This window comes from Daphnia magna, linkage group LG1 (genome assembly GCF_020631705.1).
Source record: "Daphnia magna isolate NIES linkage group LG1, ASM2063170v1.1, whole genome shotgun sequence".
NCBI lineage: Eukaryota > Metazoa > Arthropoda > Branchiopoda > Diplostraca > Daphniidae > Daphnia > Daphnia magna.
Genome location: NC_059182.1, coordinates 6,627,307 through 6,644,709, shown reverse-complemented (window position 1 = coordinate 6,644,709; position 17,403 = coordinate 6,627,307). Strand labels below are relative to the sequence as shown.

The 17,403-nt window shown below is 39.3% G+C and overlaps 1 protein-coding gene across 2 annotated transcripts; it reads right to left on the bottom strand.

The window, feature by feature from the left end:
• Positions 1-1,174: 1,174 nt before the first annotated feature.
• Positions 1,175-16,589, bottom strand: LOC116915956 (hemicentin-2). Of its 2 annotated transcripts, none has more exons than XM_032921122.2 (7): positions 15,675-16,589; positions 5,582-5,970; positions 3,523-3,673; positions 3,339-3,398; positions 3,150-3,197; positions 2,819-3,073; positions 1,175-1,704 (listed from the first exon to the last, which is right to left on the bottom strand). In XM_032921122.2, exons 1-7 carry the CDS (start codon positions 15,808-15,810, stop codon positions 1,553-1,555), a joined length of 1,191 nt encoding a protein of 396 aa, XP_032777013.2. In that variant the 5' UTR covers positions 15,811-16,589; the 3' UTR covers positions 1,175-1,552. The 2 variants fall into 2 exon arrangements, with proteins under 2 accessions (XP_032777013.2, XP_032777022.2); XM_032921131.2 differs by having other exon boundaries at positions 1,175-1,701.
• Between the last annotated feature and the right edge of the window lie 814 nt (positions 16,590-17,403).

Here is a 17,403-nt window from a genome sequence, read left to right as displayed (position 1 = left end):
GATCCATCGACCCAAAACATTTATATTTATATTTATATTTATTTTTTTTTTTTTTTTCTATTCTTCTTCTTATTTTCAATGCCCCCAACGACTGGCTGTAGTCGGTTCCGGTTCCGGTTTCGGAGTCAAATCTTTGGCTGACAATGTCAAGTAATGCCTTTGTGTGATGAGTCACGCCAAACGCTATATACGGCATGCAGGGAATCAAATCTGGAACTAGACTGCCGAAAAAATTGCCGTTGACTTCAAAATTGATTCTCCGTAATTTCTAAAAAATAACCACAAACACGGGTAGGGTCTACGTGTACACGTTTAAATGTTATACGAATATTCAATGAAGGTCATCAGACAAGGACGCATTCAGATCTATGCAAATGTTCGCAAGATGTACGATGCATCAACTGAACACTGCATGAGATTATTTTTGCAAGTAAATGTGTTTTATATAAGGAAAGCGATGCACGTAGAATCAACATGGTCGTATCAACATATGTAGATTTATCCAGGAAACACTTTGACCAACATGAGTAACTTTTCGCGTTTCCAAGGATATTGGAATTCCCTATTTTGAGGGGATCAGTATATATACTTGGCAACCAATAAATCTTGCACAGTATATACTACGGTTTTAGATGCAGTTAGACATCGGCTTCGGTCCGAAGTTTATGCTATATATACACACATCACTATTGTTAAAACTAGAAAACCCCGGTGCAAGTTGTCATCACGGGAAAACTGCAGACGGGATGCCGTGACATGCAGCTCGAAACCGAAAGATAAGGAAACTAACCAAAAAGGATTTAAACCAAAATGTTGTTTTTGTTTTGGTTTTTCTGTTTTATTGCGATTCGGTGATCGCCTGTCAAATAAATTTTGCTTCATGCGCACTACTTACAGTATCATCATCGTCAACTTTATGTTTGCCGATAAACGAAAGTTAAGGCTGACAATAAATATGAATCATTTGAAGAGGACCAAAGGCTTGAAATTTATTTAAAGTACAATATATCTAAAAAGAAAAAAACTTAAAAAACAAAAGAAAATCTAGCAAATTAAAAGGAAACAATCAAACAGCCACCTGATTTTGCTGTTGTTCATATAGAAAAGGGGATAGAATAGCCGAAGTTAGGCTCGAATATTAGCACTACACTCGCATAATCAATATACCAGCACGTGATAGATACATCTTGGGGTGTATTACGCTCATCTCAAAACATGAATTTGCATTAAAAGAATAAAACTAGAAAGAATCACAACAAAAAATATGAATAAAAATACAAAAATCTTCACCAGAAGACCAATCCTCTTCGTATTCCGTACTACATCAATATTTTTCTTGTGAGTTCGATCCATCATATATATAAACAGTTGAATATTATCCTTTTTAACCCTAGCACAGAAATGGAAAAAAAAAAGACAACCACAGGAAAAGTGATTCTATAATTTTGTAAATGTCTCTTGGTTTTGTTATCGTCCACGAAAGCGACACGGACTCTTGATACACATCCGCATTCCGTACGATTACAGATGAAATGCTGTGCAAATAAGTTGATCATCTTGCCGCGAAAAATTGGATGTTGCCGAGCCAGTGCAGAGTCCAATACGTCAGGCATAATATTGACATGACTTGGACCGTGTTGGGTAAGCAGGAACCACCTCCACCGCTCCGATTGCCGTGTTGCATCGCCGCTGGATGTTCTCCTTCTCGTATTGCAATAAATAATAGCCAGTTTGGCTTTAGTTAATATAGGCTTTCATATTCAAACAAAACAAAAATAAGCATTGCTATAAATAGCGTGCGAGTTACATAAGATAGCAATTCAAGAGTTTTCAATATCACCAACGACCACCACTTCGACTATAAAAGGTAGGCCTACTTGCAATCAATAATTTAATTTCCGTCGTTTTTATTCGAGCTTTTATGCCCTGCTGCCATCTCTACCATTTTTTGATGATGTCTTTACAATCGCTTGTTCTGAATACTGAAAGATGTGCTTGCGAAAGTCCTTTCAGCGGTGAATTCCAGCACTCTGATCGATTTTCTTTACACGTAGATAAGTGAACCACGACGTTCCCTTTATATAGTGAACATCGCAAACTATCACAAAGCGGGCACAGAACGAAGTAAAAACCAGTAAAATAAAGGTTTGTTCTACGTCCCCGAAGAGGCAGTGACATAAACTATTGTTGGTGGTAGAAAATGTTGAATTTATTAATTAAATATTCACAAACAAGCGAATTGGCTTAATTGCAAACAACTATAGGAACGCTAAAATGATTTTTACTGGAAAAAATGCTTGTGCTGTAATACATCTCAGAGCAGTGAACTCGACGTCTTGAAATCAATTTAACTTTATTAACGTACGCACTAATTGATAGCCTACGCCGACCGTGTGCCAGGTTGATATGGAATAATGACGACAATACGACTAGGCTACAGTAATTACGTTACGTCATTTGGTGTCCCCATACAATATGCATATGACATCTGGAAGCATATTACATACTATATGCAGAACTCTTGATGCTTCGTTAACGTAAATCGATAAAATGGCAAGCGGAGAGCTGCAATACAGAGCACAACTACAGTAGATTCATTTCTGTGTAATGAGCAACAAAGGAAAAGAATCAGCTGGTGTGGCGTTAGTGTTGGGTGTGTCCATGTAAATCTATAATATGCCTCATAAGTTTTCACTAACATTCCTTTCGTTTCGTTTTTGGTGTTCATCTTTGATGCTTTACTTTTACTGATACAAATAATAACGACCTAACGAAATTGCGTTTCACACGAGGATCGCCCGACTTCGATACAACTTACCACTTAGAACATGGACGAGAACTGAGGCGGGCAAAGCTTCAGATGGCCGGCAAGTGTAATTGCCACCGTCGGAAGCTGAGACGCGAGGCAAAAGAAATCGAGACGAAATGAATTGTTCACTCCGCTCAGTGGCCAACGACAACGAACCACGCGCTGTTTCTAGCGACACTAGTTGGTCATCGTGATACCAGGTTAGATTTGAGTCCGGTCCATTGATGGCTCCCCGTAGTGTGCAAGTCAGCGATAATGTACTACCTTTGATGTTATGTAACAACAATTAGTATTCTCTGTGCGCTGTATTTGACGGACTATATGCAATCAAATGATTTACCTTGCCGCACATGCACCTCAGATGGCCCGGCTATTTGTACCTGTCCAGCTATGCGGATGCAGAGAGAGAGAGAAAAAAAAAGTGTCTTTAAATGATTTAGAGTTTCTCGGTGATTTAAAAATGATTTAGAAAAATAAGAGCCTCCACTAAGGTGCGTATTGTTAAAACATAATTAGTTTGATAACTTACTGTGAACTTGGAGATGAACAGGCCAGTTGATTTTGGGCTCTGTGTTGACTTGACACTCATCTGAGAGAGAAAAAAATAGAGAATAATAAATAAAATGGCTAAAATGAAGTGAAGTTTGCAGCTATAGGTTCATGCAACAGCCGAAAAAACTACGTATGTGAAACGGCAATGTAGAAATCCTTACAGAAACCAGCATCGCGGGCTTGAACGGTCGAGATTCGTAGTTCCCAGTCATCGCTAGTTGACTGGTGATGAACGCTGAAGCGGCCGTCACTCGTATAGCTCACCAACGCTGACGTCAGAACGTGAAGATCTCTCTGGCGGATCCAAGACAGCTATAGAAACAAGAAGCAGAGCAAGTCGCATGTTAATGCGGCACACTGTATACGGCAGAATTGCTTTGGATTCTAAAAGGAACTTAATTGCGTCGGTGTCTATATTGATTTACGTCACAGGCTATATATAGTGAGCTATTCAAGAAACGCAATAGCTGGGCAGGATGAATTGTATGCAGAAAAGAAAAGAGAGACGCTAATCAACACCGGATATAATTCTCTCTTCCTTGTGGCACGTTGATGTTTAATAAAAAGGATGGTGTTCCACCGCATCCATTTTTATACCACCGCATTTTGGCTTACAGTTTGGCAGGATGCATCATATTGTCGTCGATATCAACATTGATATGAAAACGTCATTCTAAATTCGAACGGAAAGGAAAGAGGAAAATTGTGCTAATTGGATTTTCCAATCAAACGGCTGCTCATTTCTGGGCAGTCATTTACTTACAATTCCAATGTCCGACCTCTTTCTCTTCGAGTTCTTTTGACTGTTGAAATGTGACGTTTGTAGCTTCAATTCGATTGTCTGTAACTTTATGTACCGTCCGATTCGGTCACTGAGTCCACAACATGTGAGGTTCTAATATTGGCAGAGGAAAAAGGAATCGGGGGAGATATAAGAAACAAGAATTTCAATATACTGCCAACTCTTAAACGACTATAGTCTACTAGTTTCAATCAATACATTTTCTCTTTTCTCTTTCTTTATTCGGTATTTACCCCCCACCCCCACTTGTGCTCTATACGCCCTATATACGTTTATTAAAGAAAGACAGAACCCTTATTTGCTGAGTATCAACAAACTTCCGGACAACGGATATGGACCGTTTCCGTACATGCCCTCATTTTCGCCGGTCGGAGGAATAAAGAGCCATTTCCCATTCTTTTGAAAATAGCCATTTCAATTTCTAGGTTTCCATGCTGCTATTATAGGTGTATCAGTACCGCTAATGATGTTTCGCGGGACTTTGATCGCGTACAAATTTCAAAGCAGTCATTGAGGTTTAAGGTAACAAAATTTAAAAAATTAAATAAATAAAGAACGGTCCTGAAAAATGAGAAACGCAATTAAATTATGTAACGCAGAGAAACCTGAATGGTTTTGCAAGAAAAAAATATTTCGTACTTTTTAATGAAAAAAACAACTTTTTATTTGCCTTTGTTGAAGTTGCCTACACCACTTCGAATTTTCTAATGTAAAAAAAATCCTAAAGTCACGCCCTTTTCCACATTATTAGATAATGTTCTTGTTGCAAAATCAAACAGAAATGTCTTTTTTCTTTCTATCGTAAGAGCTGCTGGCGGGAGCCATCGGTTTTGTCAGCGCTTGGCGACACGCCAGATTGCATCTGTGGCCTTCGAAGAATAAGAAAATATTTTTTTGAGGAACACCGCCACTGTAAGAATGACTCCAATAACGATCCAGTATGTAGTAATTGTTTTCGTAAGGGTTTACGCGGTGCGTTGGATGCTTTCCGTAACTATGGTAATGCCAATACAGATGTTCGTGTATATAGTCTATACATAAAGTATTGATTCGTGATCTGAAGGTGATGTTTACAGTACGCACGCAACAATGAAAAGTAATACACATATACGTATTTTCATTTTGCCACTCTGTGGAATATATGCTCTCGCATATTTAAATGAGTTATCTCCCATTAGCGCGCGCTAACGTCTACACACAACAAAAACAAGCGAAATCCTTGCCCGTTTATGTTTCTGTTTTTATGCGACAACCATCAATTGACTTGAGATTTCAATCCACTAAAGTCATCCAGGCAATCACGGATATTTTTCTATTTGAATACAGTAGGCTATATACACTCCATTATTGATATACTTCGGCACTTTATTTGTGTTTGTATACATAAAAAGAAGGATTTAAAAAAAACAAGTTTATACCATTCGCTCGCCGAGGAGCCTCGTCCGGCACTTAAGAACGGCCGGTTGTCCAAGGATGACTGATACGTTGGTCGGCCAAGTAGCTTCAAAGTATGGCTTGCTGACGGCTAGCGTAGCTGAGGGAAGAATTTCGCCGCCGAATTCAACTCCAGAGACCTCTGCCGTGACCTTTTCGACAGGCAGCTGAAGATTTATGATTTTCGCATCGTGGCTGCGTTTCATCCGTTTGACAGTGTGTAGCGCATCAGCGTTCCATTCATTCCGTAAGACGGTCTCGCGTGTTGTTGTCGGCAACTGCATTACATTTGGCGATGACCATGGTTGGACGGCTGGCGAGCTGCCGTCGGGATTCAATCCATCATCACTCCGCCAGACCCTAGTCGTGGGATCTAGACAGAAAAATACGCAGATCAATACGAAAATAAGGAAGACATCAACGGGCAAAAAAATAAAATAAAATAAAAATAAGCCAATCGTCTATAGCTGAAAGCCTTCCTCCCACCATCCCTCTTTGTACAAAGGTTATTCGACTGTTCAATGAAAACACAACCGCTCAGCACGCTGTCTGTCAAATATATAGCACAACGGGTATAGGGAATTCAGTATAACGCGCGTTGCTACGGATCAATCTTGCTCGTTCATCCGTTGCTTATAATAAACAAGTGCATAGCTTGTATAAAGTTGACTGTAAAGACGAGCATGAACAGCAAAAGCCACGATAAGTTGGCCCGCCGTGAACTTTATAATCACCCTCATTATAAGCACCCTCTTTCTGTGAAGCTATTAAGCTAAACAGTTCTTGATAATAACGCACGATGGGCGGCCGATGTAAGTATATATAGTGTAAACTGTCAAGAAAGTTTGAGTTCCCAGATTACGATGTGCATATAGAACAAGAAACGCGTTTAAGCGAAAACAGTGATAAAGAAATAATAACACGTTTTCGTGATAGCCATGCGAAATGGTTTGTTTAACGAGAAGTCGCAAAATTTATGGCCTTTCAGTTGAAGTTTTTGTTTGTTTTTTGTGTGGATGACTTTTGGGAATCTTCTCCAATAATAAAAATCTAAGCGTTATCGATCTTTGCCAAGGCGTATTCCGATTTTCCGTTAAACGCAATTTTTTGTTAGATATAATATTCAGAAAATGTCTTTATGCAGTGAAATCTTCTGTCAGTCCGTGTTTTATGGCGCTATATGGTTTACAACCATCTTTTTTCGTAAATAACGGGAAATGCTCGAATCAAAGAAGGCGTTCAGCTGTTGTGGGGGGAGGGGGCAATGGAATACCAACGAACATAATTGAAAATTGGCTTTTAGGCGGTTGAAGACGTTCTTTGATCAGAACGTGTACTGCATTAAAAACATTTCGGCAAAATTGCAGGCACAATTCGTATAAGGTGTGCGGAATGGTTTGCCTTTTTGTTGGGAAACAAATTGACGACGCAATTTCTCCGCAACGCCATCAACGTTCAAAGTAAAAACTCGCATCATTTTCTAGATGGCTTCACCTTTCCCGCATTTATTCAGTTCCGTTAAAATGTCGCCTTTATTCAAGCGCAACAATTCACCAGAAAACACCAGACATAATTTTGACCACTTGATATACGAAGAAGTTTAGTGTGCTATGCCGTTCGTGCCGTTTGTTTGTTCTGTTTCTAGTCGTTATCGACAAACAAACGGAAACAAAGACGATAATACAATTTGGGGCAGTATACGTGTTGGATTTGATATTCGAACATCCACGCGCCCTGATGGTGGTGGGCCTAGCTTAATCAATCAAATGAAACGAGCTGCTCTCGAAACATCCACAGAGTCAGCGAACGTGTGCGTTCGGTTGAAACGTGCCTGGATTTTCACTGTAGCTAAAGAGAAGCAGTCACTTAGCGTGGCTTATCCGTTACAAAACACATACGCTACGGAAGGTTATGGGGTCCCTGCGGCTGCAAATTCAACGTAGGCCTATGCAAAGAAAATTCTTCCGATGATGTAACGCTCATCATTCCCCGCAGCTGCAGCTTTCTTCACGATGAGGATGACTAAAAATTGCTCTATGTCGTTTTTAATAAACCCTAAATGTATATATTCAAAGTTTTTGCTTCAGGCATTTCTAGTTAAAATTGAAGTGATGTATAAAGATTTTTGAAGTGCTTTTTTGCCCAGACACATATAGACAGGTAAATCAAGATGCAATCAGCTTAGCCAAGCTACGTCTTCGTTCGTTTTATATCTTTGGATTGCAATGGCGGTAGAAAGAGGCTCTTGTAAATGGCCATGAACTTTGATCTATAGTCGGAATCGATATGGTCATCGTAACAGAAAAGCAATCTTCACGTTGTGACGGTTCTCAAGTCTATAGACTACTTGAGCAAACATTTCCGAACATTTCATCCCACGCAGTCGCTTTCACTATGCAGCATCCATTTCATTGACATTGGCCATTTTTTTGTTTAATAGACACACTTGTATTCTCTGCATTTAATTATAACGACGGCTAAAATATTTATCAAAAAGTTGTTTTTTTTAATTCTACATTTTCAGTCACAACAAGAGACGGATCTCAATTCACGCAAATGTTTTCTATCTTCGCTATGATCGAACTATTTCGATGATATTTCTTAAATATTTCTCTTCGGAATCATTTTAGCAATAACCTCGTGCACCCAGTGTGCAACATGATAATTTATCATATGCACTTATTGTCTGCACAGGTTATATGAAATGCCATCGAAATACGAAAGGTAAAACTAGACCCACCGATGATGGCATGGCTATTCTTTAACACGATCACAAAACACTTCAACATCATCGATTATTTTTCGACAATGCTTGACATAATGGAACTATAAAGCAGCGCGATCTTGTGTGCGACAGCTCTCTAAACATGGGACTTTGCGATGGAGAAGGCCAATAACATAAAGCTATGGAATGTTGTATCACTAATATGATGGGCATTCTATTGTAAAACATCATGCGATTGTCGAAGCGAAATACCGCAACCAAAATATGTTTGGGAATTGTTTACGTAAAAAAAAAAAAGAGAGAAATCAAATGTATCTTTTTTTTATCAGAGGACTGGATAAATAGTTCAGTTGAAAAATGGTAGCAAAGGAATTTAATCATGTCAAACGGAATTGAATGTGGCTCAGATTTGGCTGTTTCCTCCTGCAATTTTAAGCCCTTTTTTCTTAATTGGGATTTTCCCTTGGAATTTGGCCACGTTTGGACTCAATCAAGAGATGTTATACGTAGCCTAATACAGTTTTCTCAATACCCTTTAACTGGTAATGCTAGGTGTGTTCATCATACTATGAGACAGCACGTAATCAACCGATTAAAGTTATTCTGATACCAGAAAGAAATAACTACGTATAGCTTTGTTCACCGTCATCATAACGTTGGATTCTCGTTTTTATTCGCAAAATTGAGAATAGGAAAAAAAATAAAATAAAGAACAATGTATATTAGTAGGTTACAGTCATATGACATGTTACCTAAGGCCAAATTGAGGAACTGCCTACATGCCTCAAGCAAACACCATGCCAGTTTTTCTATAGTAGAAACAAATGAATACCGAAAGCCATCAAAGATAGATCTTTGTTAAATAGCCTCAAGAGTAGACTAGTGGCTCAAGATGGATGTCGGCAGGTCTCCAAACCCAACATCTTCTACATGTTGAGTCGTATACACACTTCAGGCGCCAGTCTCATTGCCGAAATCGATCCGTACATCCGACTGCGCTGTTGATCGCTGTGCTTTAAACTTAGTTTTCAACCGCATCCATCGTATGGTGAATTGACACATTTGCTTATAGAGATTTGACAGGCAAAATTCACCGGTGCGTATACCGTTCAACCACAAGGAGGAGACCAACTTTTATCGCAAATTCGCAGCTTACCGTTCAGTTATATTCAATCAGATGCGATTGCGTCTCAAAAAAAGGACACATAGAACTGAAATCAAAATGGAAAGTACCTAAGCCTCGCAACATGTACCCAGCTATACATTGCTGGATGGGCAATGTATACAGCTATTGCAAAGCTGATTCACTGCGGCAATTTAATTTTTGCGGGGGGTGGTTTAACGCATCCTGCTCAATTTTGGAAAGAAAGCGAGACGATGAAGCGCAACGGCCGTGTGATTAAATTTTTTTTGCCGGCGCACTTTGTGTCGTGTCTTTTCGGCTTTACCGCGTCACACACACACACTTTTTTCTCCGCCTTTACATACACACAAATGGTTGACGTGTTTGATGGATCACCGATTCGTCGTCTGTGTCGTGATGAATCTTCTTTAAAGGCTGACGATGAATATTGATGCGGCTTTCACTCATCTTCCAGTACAGACTCTCTATAGAGACGTTGCTCTTTCTGGTATCGTTCGTATCTTGATTACTTCTCGCCGGAAAGAGCAAAAAAAAATAAAAGGGAAAAAGAAAATAGTGGGAAGATATAAAACTAAACGAAAAAAGATCCATACATTTCACCGAATAGAGGACAAGGTTTGCTGGTGGAAAAGAATAAGACCAAAATGACGCTGAAAATATCCACGTCGATATTAGGGTGCCAGTTCTGCGCGCTATGCGATGGAAGACAAGAGGAGGAGCTGCTGGGACCTTGTGTGGACATCTATCATCGTCAAGAATATCCTCGGCAAAAGGGAGGTTAAAAAAGAAAGAAAGAAAGGAATAGATTGATTGTCTAACCTAGAACTGTTGAAGGGAAATACAGCTGGTTCTCAATGCTATACATGCTGTATATAGAATCTAACTATATAGTATAAACAATTCAGATATTTATTATTCAATCGGATGGCAGATAAAATATCAACAGTACAGGACAGCATGTGTCCAGAGGTTTTGTTTTTGCAACCTTGCAAGAAGAAGAAAGCAAAGACAGAGAGCGAGCGTATATTACCAAGACGATAACCTGGTTAGTGAATAACATTGAACATAAATTAATCGGTCGGAACGGTCGACAGTTGAAATATCCTCGGTCGTCGCTTCTTAGATCTAAAGAGTCATAAATTGTCAGCAATGAATGCGTGGGCCCAGTGCGTGAAAAATATAGGACCGTCTTAGCAGGTAGTGCGCAATAAAATATATACGCACATGCGAATGGAAACGATTCAGTGACAAGCCTATATACCTCGATTGTGTTCTTGCAAACAAAAGAAAAGGGGGAAACAAATAAAATAAAATAAAAAGTCTTTCTCTTTGAGGGTATAACTTTGTTGCGATGGCCCCGCCCTAATTTTATCAGGAAATTATAGGGCGGAAACACAACGACAAATGGTCGATGCTATCCTCTGGGCTGTTGATTGATTATATACGATATACAAAAATGTGTACAAGGAGATCTGATATTACGTAAAATGTATATATCTTGAAGATGTTAATCCTTTTGGTTAATGGTATTGCCTGAAATTGTACTAACGTTATGTCGAGAACTGTTGCATCAACCGCTTATATACTACGTTATAAGTTTTAATATACGTAGTAAGAGCTTGCTAGAACGAAAATCGTAAGGTCTTTATCGATAATCTCAGCGGAGATGTGCAATATAGCAATATAGACACAATTCACAAGAAGTTCATTTTTATTTTTTGAAAGATATGCTGTAAACCACGTTAGGCGATGAATTGTATTCCATCTACTAGCAGCGCTTACGTCTTTCACTTGAATTTTCTAAATACCATGTTGTAACGGGATTGTGAAAAACGTGGAAATCCTTTCTGAGATCAAAATGCTGGAGCGCTTTTTTGAAAGAGTATATCAAACTTTGATTATTTGGGATAGGTCTATTATGTTTCCATTCGTGGGGCTATACGCATTAAGATTCAGCAATAAATAAATTACGGTGGACAATAGACAAATTCAATCGAGTTTGAATCTGGAATTACTGGTCCCATTTTTCGTGCTTTTAGTATAAAACAAATTAAACAATTGACCAGTTCATGCTGTAGACTATTAATTTAAGAACATTGGTAGTATCCTCATAATAAAAATGTTCGTGACACCAGCCTCCTAATGTAAACTTGTAAGTATCATATTCCCCCGAAAAATGTTTAACAGCCTTCGCAAAGTGTTTCAAACGCGCTGCTCGCATTTGTTTTCCACACTATATGGCTCTTATCATCCACCCTCCGTTTAATTAAAGCCCAGCGAAGTAAAAACTGCATCAGCAAAATCTTCATTTTTGGAAGAAACCTGCTATATTAGTTCCACGTTGTACAATACATTTCTTATTCGAGGAGGTGTATAAGCGCAGGAGAGAAAGCAAAATTGCCTTTCGGAGTAGTATCTTGCACCCCACATTTGGTAGGTAAAAAAAATAAAATAAAACGGAACTTCAAAGCAAAGCAGAAAGGCTTTTCGGAGGAACTTTTTCATGATCAAATAATAATTATCTATAGCCCTATGGCGTTCTATCTATATAGAGTCTAGAATGCCAGTGTTTCACGATCGTCGAAGTATATATAGACTGTCTTGGTTCTATTAGCGATACATAGGTGCGTATAGCGCCATCGTGCCATATCTTCTGTTTGGGGTGGATGCAGTGATGGCCTTAGGGTTCACGCGCTATTGTTTAGCCTCTCTTAGTGTGGTTTTTCGTTCTTTTATCCATCGTTCGCTAAGGCGGCTTTATCACGGCCGCAGAACAAGAAAGGCATTTTCACCAATATAAACTTTTTTTTTTTATTATGGACTCTAATGGCTATAGTTCACGTCCCCAGAGATTCCCCACTTGTATAGAAACAAGCAAAAAAAATATATATTACAGAGCTTGAGAGGATAAACTAGTTTTTCTTAATTGTATACTGAATCAGTTCGATAAAGATCCAAACTCCATTCAATCGTCTTCATCGTAGACGTTATAAAAAAAAAGAGCCAAACAAGACATTACAAAAAAAATGTTATATAACAAGGAAAATAACAATAATAATAAGTTGGCATCAGACTAGATTTCAGGTTGTTCCTGACGTAGACCAATAGAATAGGCAACCCACTCTGCTGCAGCGTCCGCAAATAGTTGCTTTGTTATTATGCTAGACAAGTCCATATGTACGGCTGAAGAGGAGCATGTCCTCTCACGACAGTTTCGCAGCGCAGCACTCAAATAGGATTGCGACAAATCTCTAAGCTCGACGGCCAAAGTAAAGATGGCGGTGACCGATATCGTTGTTGTCTCCGAATTGGATCACGGACACTATGGCAATTTCTAAACAGGCACTTTGACATTTGAGACGTGTACTCGGTAACCTGCCGCCCTACCAAATTGATACCAGCCTAATACCTGAATGAGTTTGCACAATAAAAAATGCTCCTTCACCTAACATTCACTACGCAGCTTATTTTTGATGGGATTGGGCCAGATTGTTCAAAAAGTGTATCACTGATTCTTGCATCTATCGATAGGTGTACCAAAAATTCTACGAAATTCGTCGATTGTGGTTGGAGAATTGAACCGAAATTGTTGTATTTTTCAGCCGTTCTGTAAGCCTATTTAAGGATTAAGTGGACAGTTATACGCCTTCGAAGAAGCGCATCCACTGGTGTTGCGATTGGTCATCAAAGTAGCTACATACGTAAGGGCTTTCATTTAGTCCATTTTCAAACGTATACCGCAATGTCCGATCCTCATCATCGGTAACAAGGTCTCAGGAAGCTTATTATAATCAGGCTATTCAGTATGCACATGGCCGGTGTTGAAAATCCAGTCCGCGCATCCAGAGAAACCAATACAATTCCATCAGTACCGAATTATATCCTCAAATATATATGCAAATAGTTTCCCATAAAGAAAGGCCGACAGACGTAAGAATTTTAAACAACCCATTGTTGAATTCTTTATGCTGGTAAAGTGTAACATTGTTCCATAATTAATAGTCAACTCTATCGTGAGGATGTCGCGCATAAGTGATTGAAAATCTCGAACAAGTTGAAACAGTGCAAGTTTTTTTTTTTTTTATTTTTCAAATAATTGTTTCGGTGAAGGGGGAGGGTGGTTCAAAGAGTTCGTCGCTAATTGATTTTCTCTTATATGAATTTTCCACTTTTGTTGTCTAGAGAATTTTCGATAAACATTCTATCCAATATACTTTGTGCGATCGGCTTGTGTTTTGGAGTTGCAAGTTCGCAAAAAAGAAAAGAACCCGACCCTATCCCTAAAACTGTCTGTTGCCAAGTGTGTTGCCAATCTGTCCAACTGATTCAATTTGGACTTTTTTTTTTGTTAGTTTTTTTTTAGCAAACATGACCCTATGCTTTAATTATTATTATCGTATCAAACGACAGTGCATTACATTTGTTTTCTTCCCGGATTATTGAATCTTTTGTTACCGCTACATAAAATGGCGCACGATTTTGTTCTTATTTTCTGCAGACGAAACACATCGAATTGTATGTACGAATGTATATCTTCGATGTATGATGTATGAATGTCGCAGTTTGGCGTTTGATAACAATTGCTGGTGAACGTCACATTTATTTTTTGTTAACTTGCCATCACGTGATATTGTGCAACCGTGGCACACACGATCGGGCTCCGTGAACACGGAGACCGGAGATTGTAGTGTCGTCTACTTGTCGGCGTCGACGAAATAACAAGTCTCTTTTTTTCTTATATATTCTTCAACGGTCCTTATAGACTGCGCTGAACGTGCTCGTCGTGTTTTCAAAACACGTTCTTCTGTCTGCCAGTTCTTTATATGCACGGGACGAGGGTGTTGTGGACTTTTGCCAGCGAGAAATGTCTCTCGCTACGATTGGTCAAACACTTATCGTCACGTAGACTTCAACTTTTGCCGTGTCATCGAATTCGCATCAGCATTTTTGAAAATTTAAGACCCTCTCGCCGTGTAGAATTTCGAAGCAGAACACGAACCTCTATTATAGTGACAGGAAATTTCTTTCACAAACAACGCAGTTAGCAATTTCAATCAAATTTTTTATTGTTGTTGTTGTATACTAATCAATGGTGACAGGAAGGCTATAGACGCGGAATAATTTACAGTCCACAATCACGCGCGTTACTGTCTTATTTGAATATTTTGCAGTCAAATCATGCAAATCGATCTGAGGTGACAACGGATATTTCTATGATAAATGAACTGAAAAATACTCTTCGCTATATCAGCGAAGGGATGCGGCCAGCCAATAAAGTGTAACCAGAGTCTGACGTTTGCTGAATAATAACACTCTCGTAAATTCAGATTAACTCACGAAAAAAAAGGCGTGCTCGAGGCCAACCATTGAAGAGTCTGTTCTTAATCCAGCCGCAAAATATATGTGAGGTCAACCGGTATGTTTATATGATATAGTCTATATGAAGAATGTGTCCATTCTGCACAGCAAACTCAAAAAGAGAACCGCTACAAGCGTAAAAAATCAATGATTTCACGGTGCCCTCTGTATATATGTAAATTTCTTCATAGTTTGGTCTGGGGAGATCGGTGAAAAGCACATTTTTAAAAAGATAACGCACTTTTACCAAAGGGGGAATATCTGAAAAGGTTAACACACTCATTTCGTAACATAGAAACCCCTTTTTAAAAAAAAGAAAATTCATTTATAAAGAAAGCTTTTACTTTTGTAAATGTACACTGTCGATAACGACGTCAACGATCGCTGGGTCTTTCCTATTTTATCAGAGGAGAACATGAACGAGCGACAATGAGGTGAACGAAGACATTTTTTTAGCTTGAGTTGAGTCTTTTATATGCACGCTGTCAAGTCGACCGACGCATACACGCTCGTACGCGTAGCCTAGAGATATGATAGTTGAGCAGCCAACATAATTTTTCTCGTCTGCGGTCGATTAAATGCTGAAGCACCGACTGCACAGTCCTATCCTGTCTGAATAAATGGAGCAATTCTTCGCGATTTCAAATTCAAAAAGAAAAGACAAACTCTTAAATACTAATTTGCGTATTACGAGAACAGAATATAATTATAGGAATTGTACAAGGACATTATGCACGAATGCAATGTGCAATTTTGATGGTACGGACATTGGACTGGCGAGCCGCAAAGACCAACGAATCCATTTTTTAAAGGGATAGAACACACACAATCTACTGGTTGAGTGGTTTACCTCTGACTGTGAAAGAAGGCTTTCCTTGCGCCATACAGAAGGTAATCCAGGTGAAAGCAAATGTTACCACCAGTGTAACTTTCTTGAGCCCAAGCCTCGCCTCCGATGGTAGCGCACTTTTACCCGCTTTAAACATGTTTCCCTTTTTACGTTGGTTCAAGTTTCTTTCTTTATCTTCCAACTGCGAACTCCTTTTTTCTTTTTTTAGGAAAAGGTTAAATTTATTTTTTAATACACTGACATGTCAACTCGATTTTGTGTGTACGTGTGTGTGCCCGTCTAGTCAATAAACAAGACGTCGCCCTTGTCGTATTCTTTCAATTTCCTCCTTCCCCCTCACTTTGGACGTATAGTGGACGCGGAGAGTGTTTACAGCGTCCGTCAGGACCGCTGTGCAGGTACTACGTGAAACGGCCAATTTTCTCGCCTTTTGCTGGCCCGTCACATGTTGAGCGCGATAGATTTGCTCGCGACAAGCAGTCAGCAGCGGCTGCGGCAGACACAGGATTTCCAGGGTTAAGGCCGTTTGATCACTTGCCACTTTTCCCACAGCTGTTGCCAGTGTCAAAGAACGACCATAATCGATGTTCTTCTAATCCTTTCATTCATCCATCGACCACAAAAAATAATGAAAAAAATAAAATTGCAATCGCCTTTTCAATGGCTCTTTGCCTTCATCCAAATATTGGGTTTCAAATATTGCAGTTTAAAACGAAATGTCTTTCCCTGAAATTCCCTCAACGTGCCGAAAGATGGCATATACTATAGAAAACACTCCGAACGGCGGTATAATCTTAAAGTCGGATTTGATTTTTTTCAATAGCCTATAGCAGTGACACACACGAACGAGTCCACTTTGGCGTGAACGTGATAGCGTCTCGCTGTAAAGAGGCCAGTAGCACAATCAGAACTGAGTTAGGCAAGCCGACTGCTTCTACTGCGAAGCTGAAACGCATAAAAAGAAGGCGAGCGCAAGCGCTCTCAATGTCTCATTTTTTTTTTCTCCCGTCCTCTTATTTTCTGTAAAGACCAAAGCTGCAAAATAAGTTTCTTGAGCCTACATGGACGATGACTTCGTTATGTAATTGACATTTAAGTTTATGTGCAGCAAAGAAAACGGCTGGCGGCGTTCTGTGTTACAGCAAGAGCCGAAAAAAAGGAGAACAGCATCACATCAGCTGATGTTGATATGGAAGCCAAAAACGATGAGCTTATTTTCGTGAAGGCTATACACACACGCAACACATGGAGAGAAAATAGGTTCGGACATTGCGAATATAGTGGGCAAAACCTGGGCATCAGTTCAAGCTGGCTCTGGCATTTCATAAGAAAGAATTTTGATGAAGTTCAAGAGGCAGACGACTATATCAAAGGAAAGCAATTCCATCGTGTCTAAGTGGCACTGCTTGATGTTGAAGGTGGACCCTCCCCTGACAATTTCTCATATCCTTTCTTTCCTTTTTTGTTTGTGTGGCAAAACTTTGGATCTATAAGATATTCAGTTCCTGTTGCTGGAATGAGTAATGTTTAATGATCACAGAGTATCTCAGGTTCTATATTAAAATATACATATTGAGAAAGTTTATAATACGACGGTAATCATGGACTTGTTTGTATCTTCCTTTGTGTAACTAAAAACGAACTCTTGATGATTATCTGGAAACTCCTAGCGTTCGTACACCTTCTTCCCGGAGAAACGTTTATGATTCGTGCTTTATATCGTGCTGGC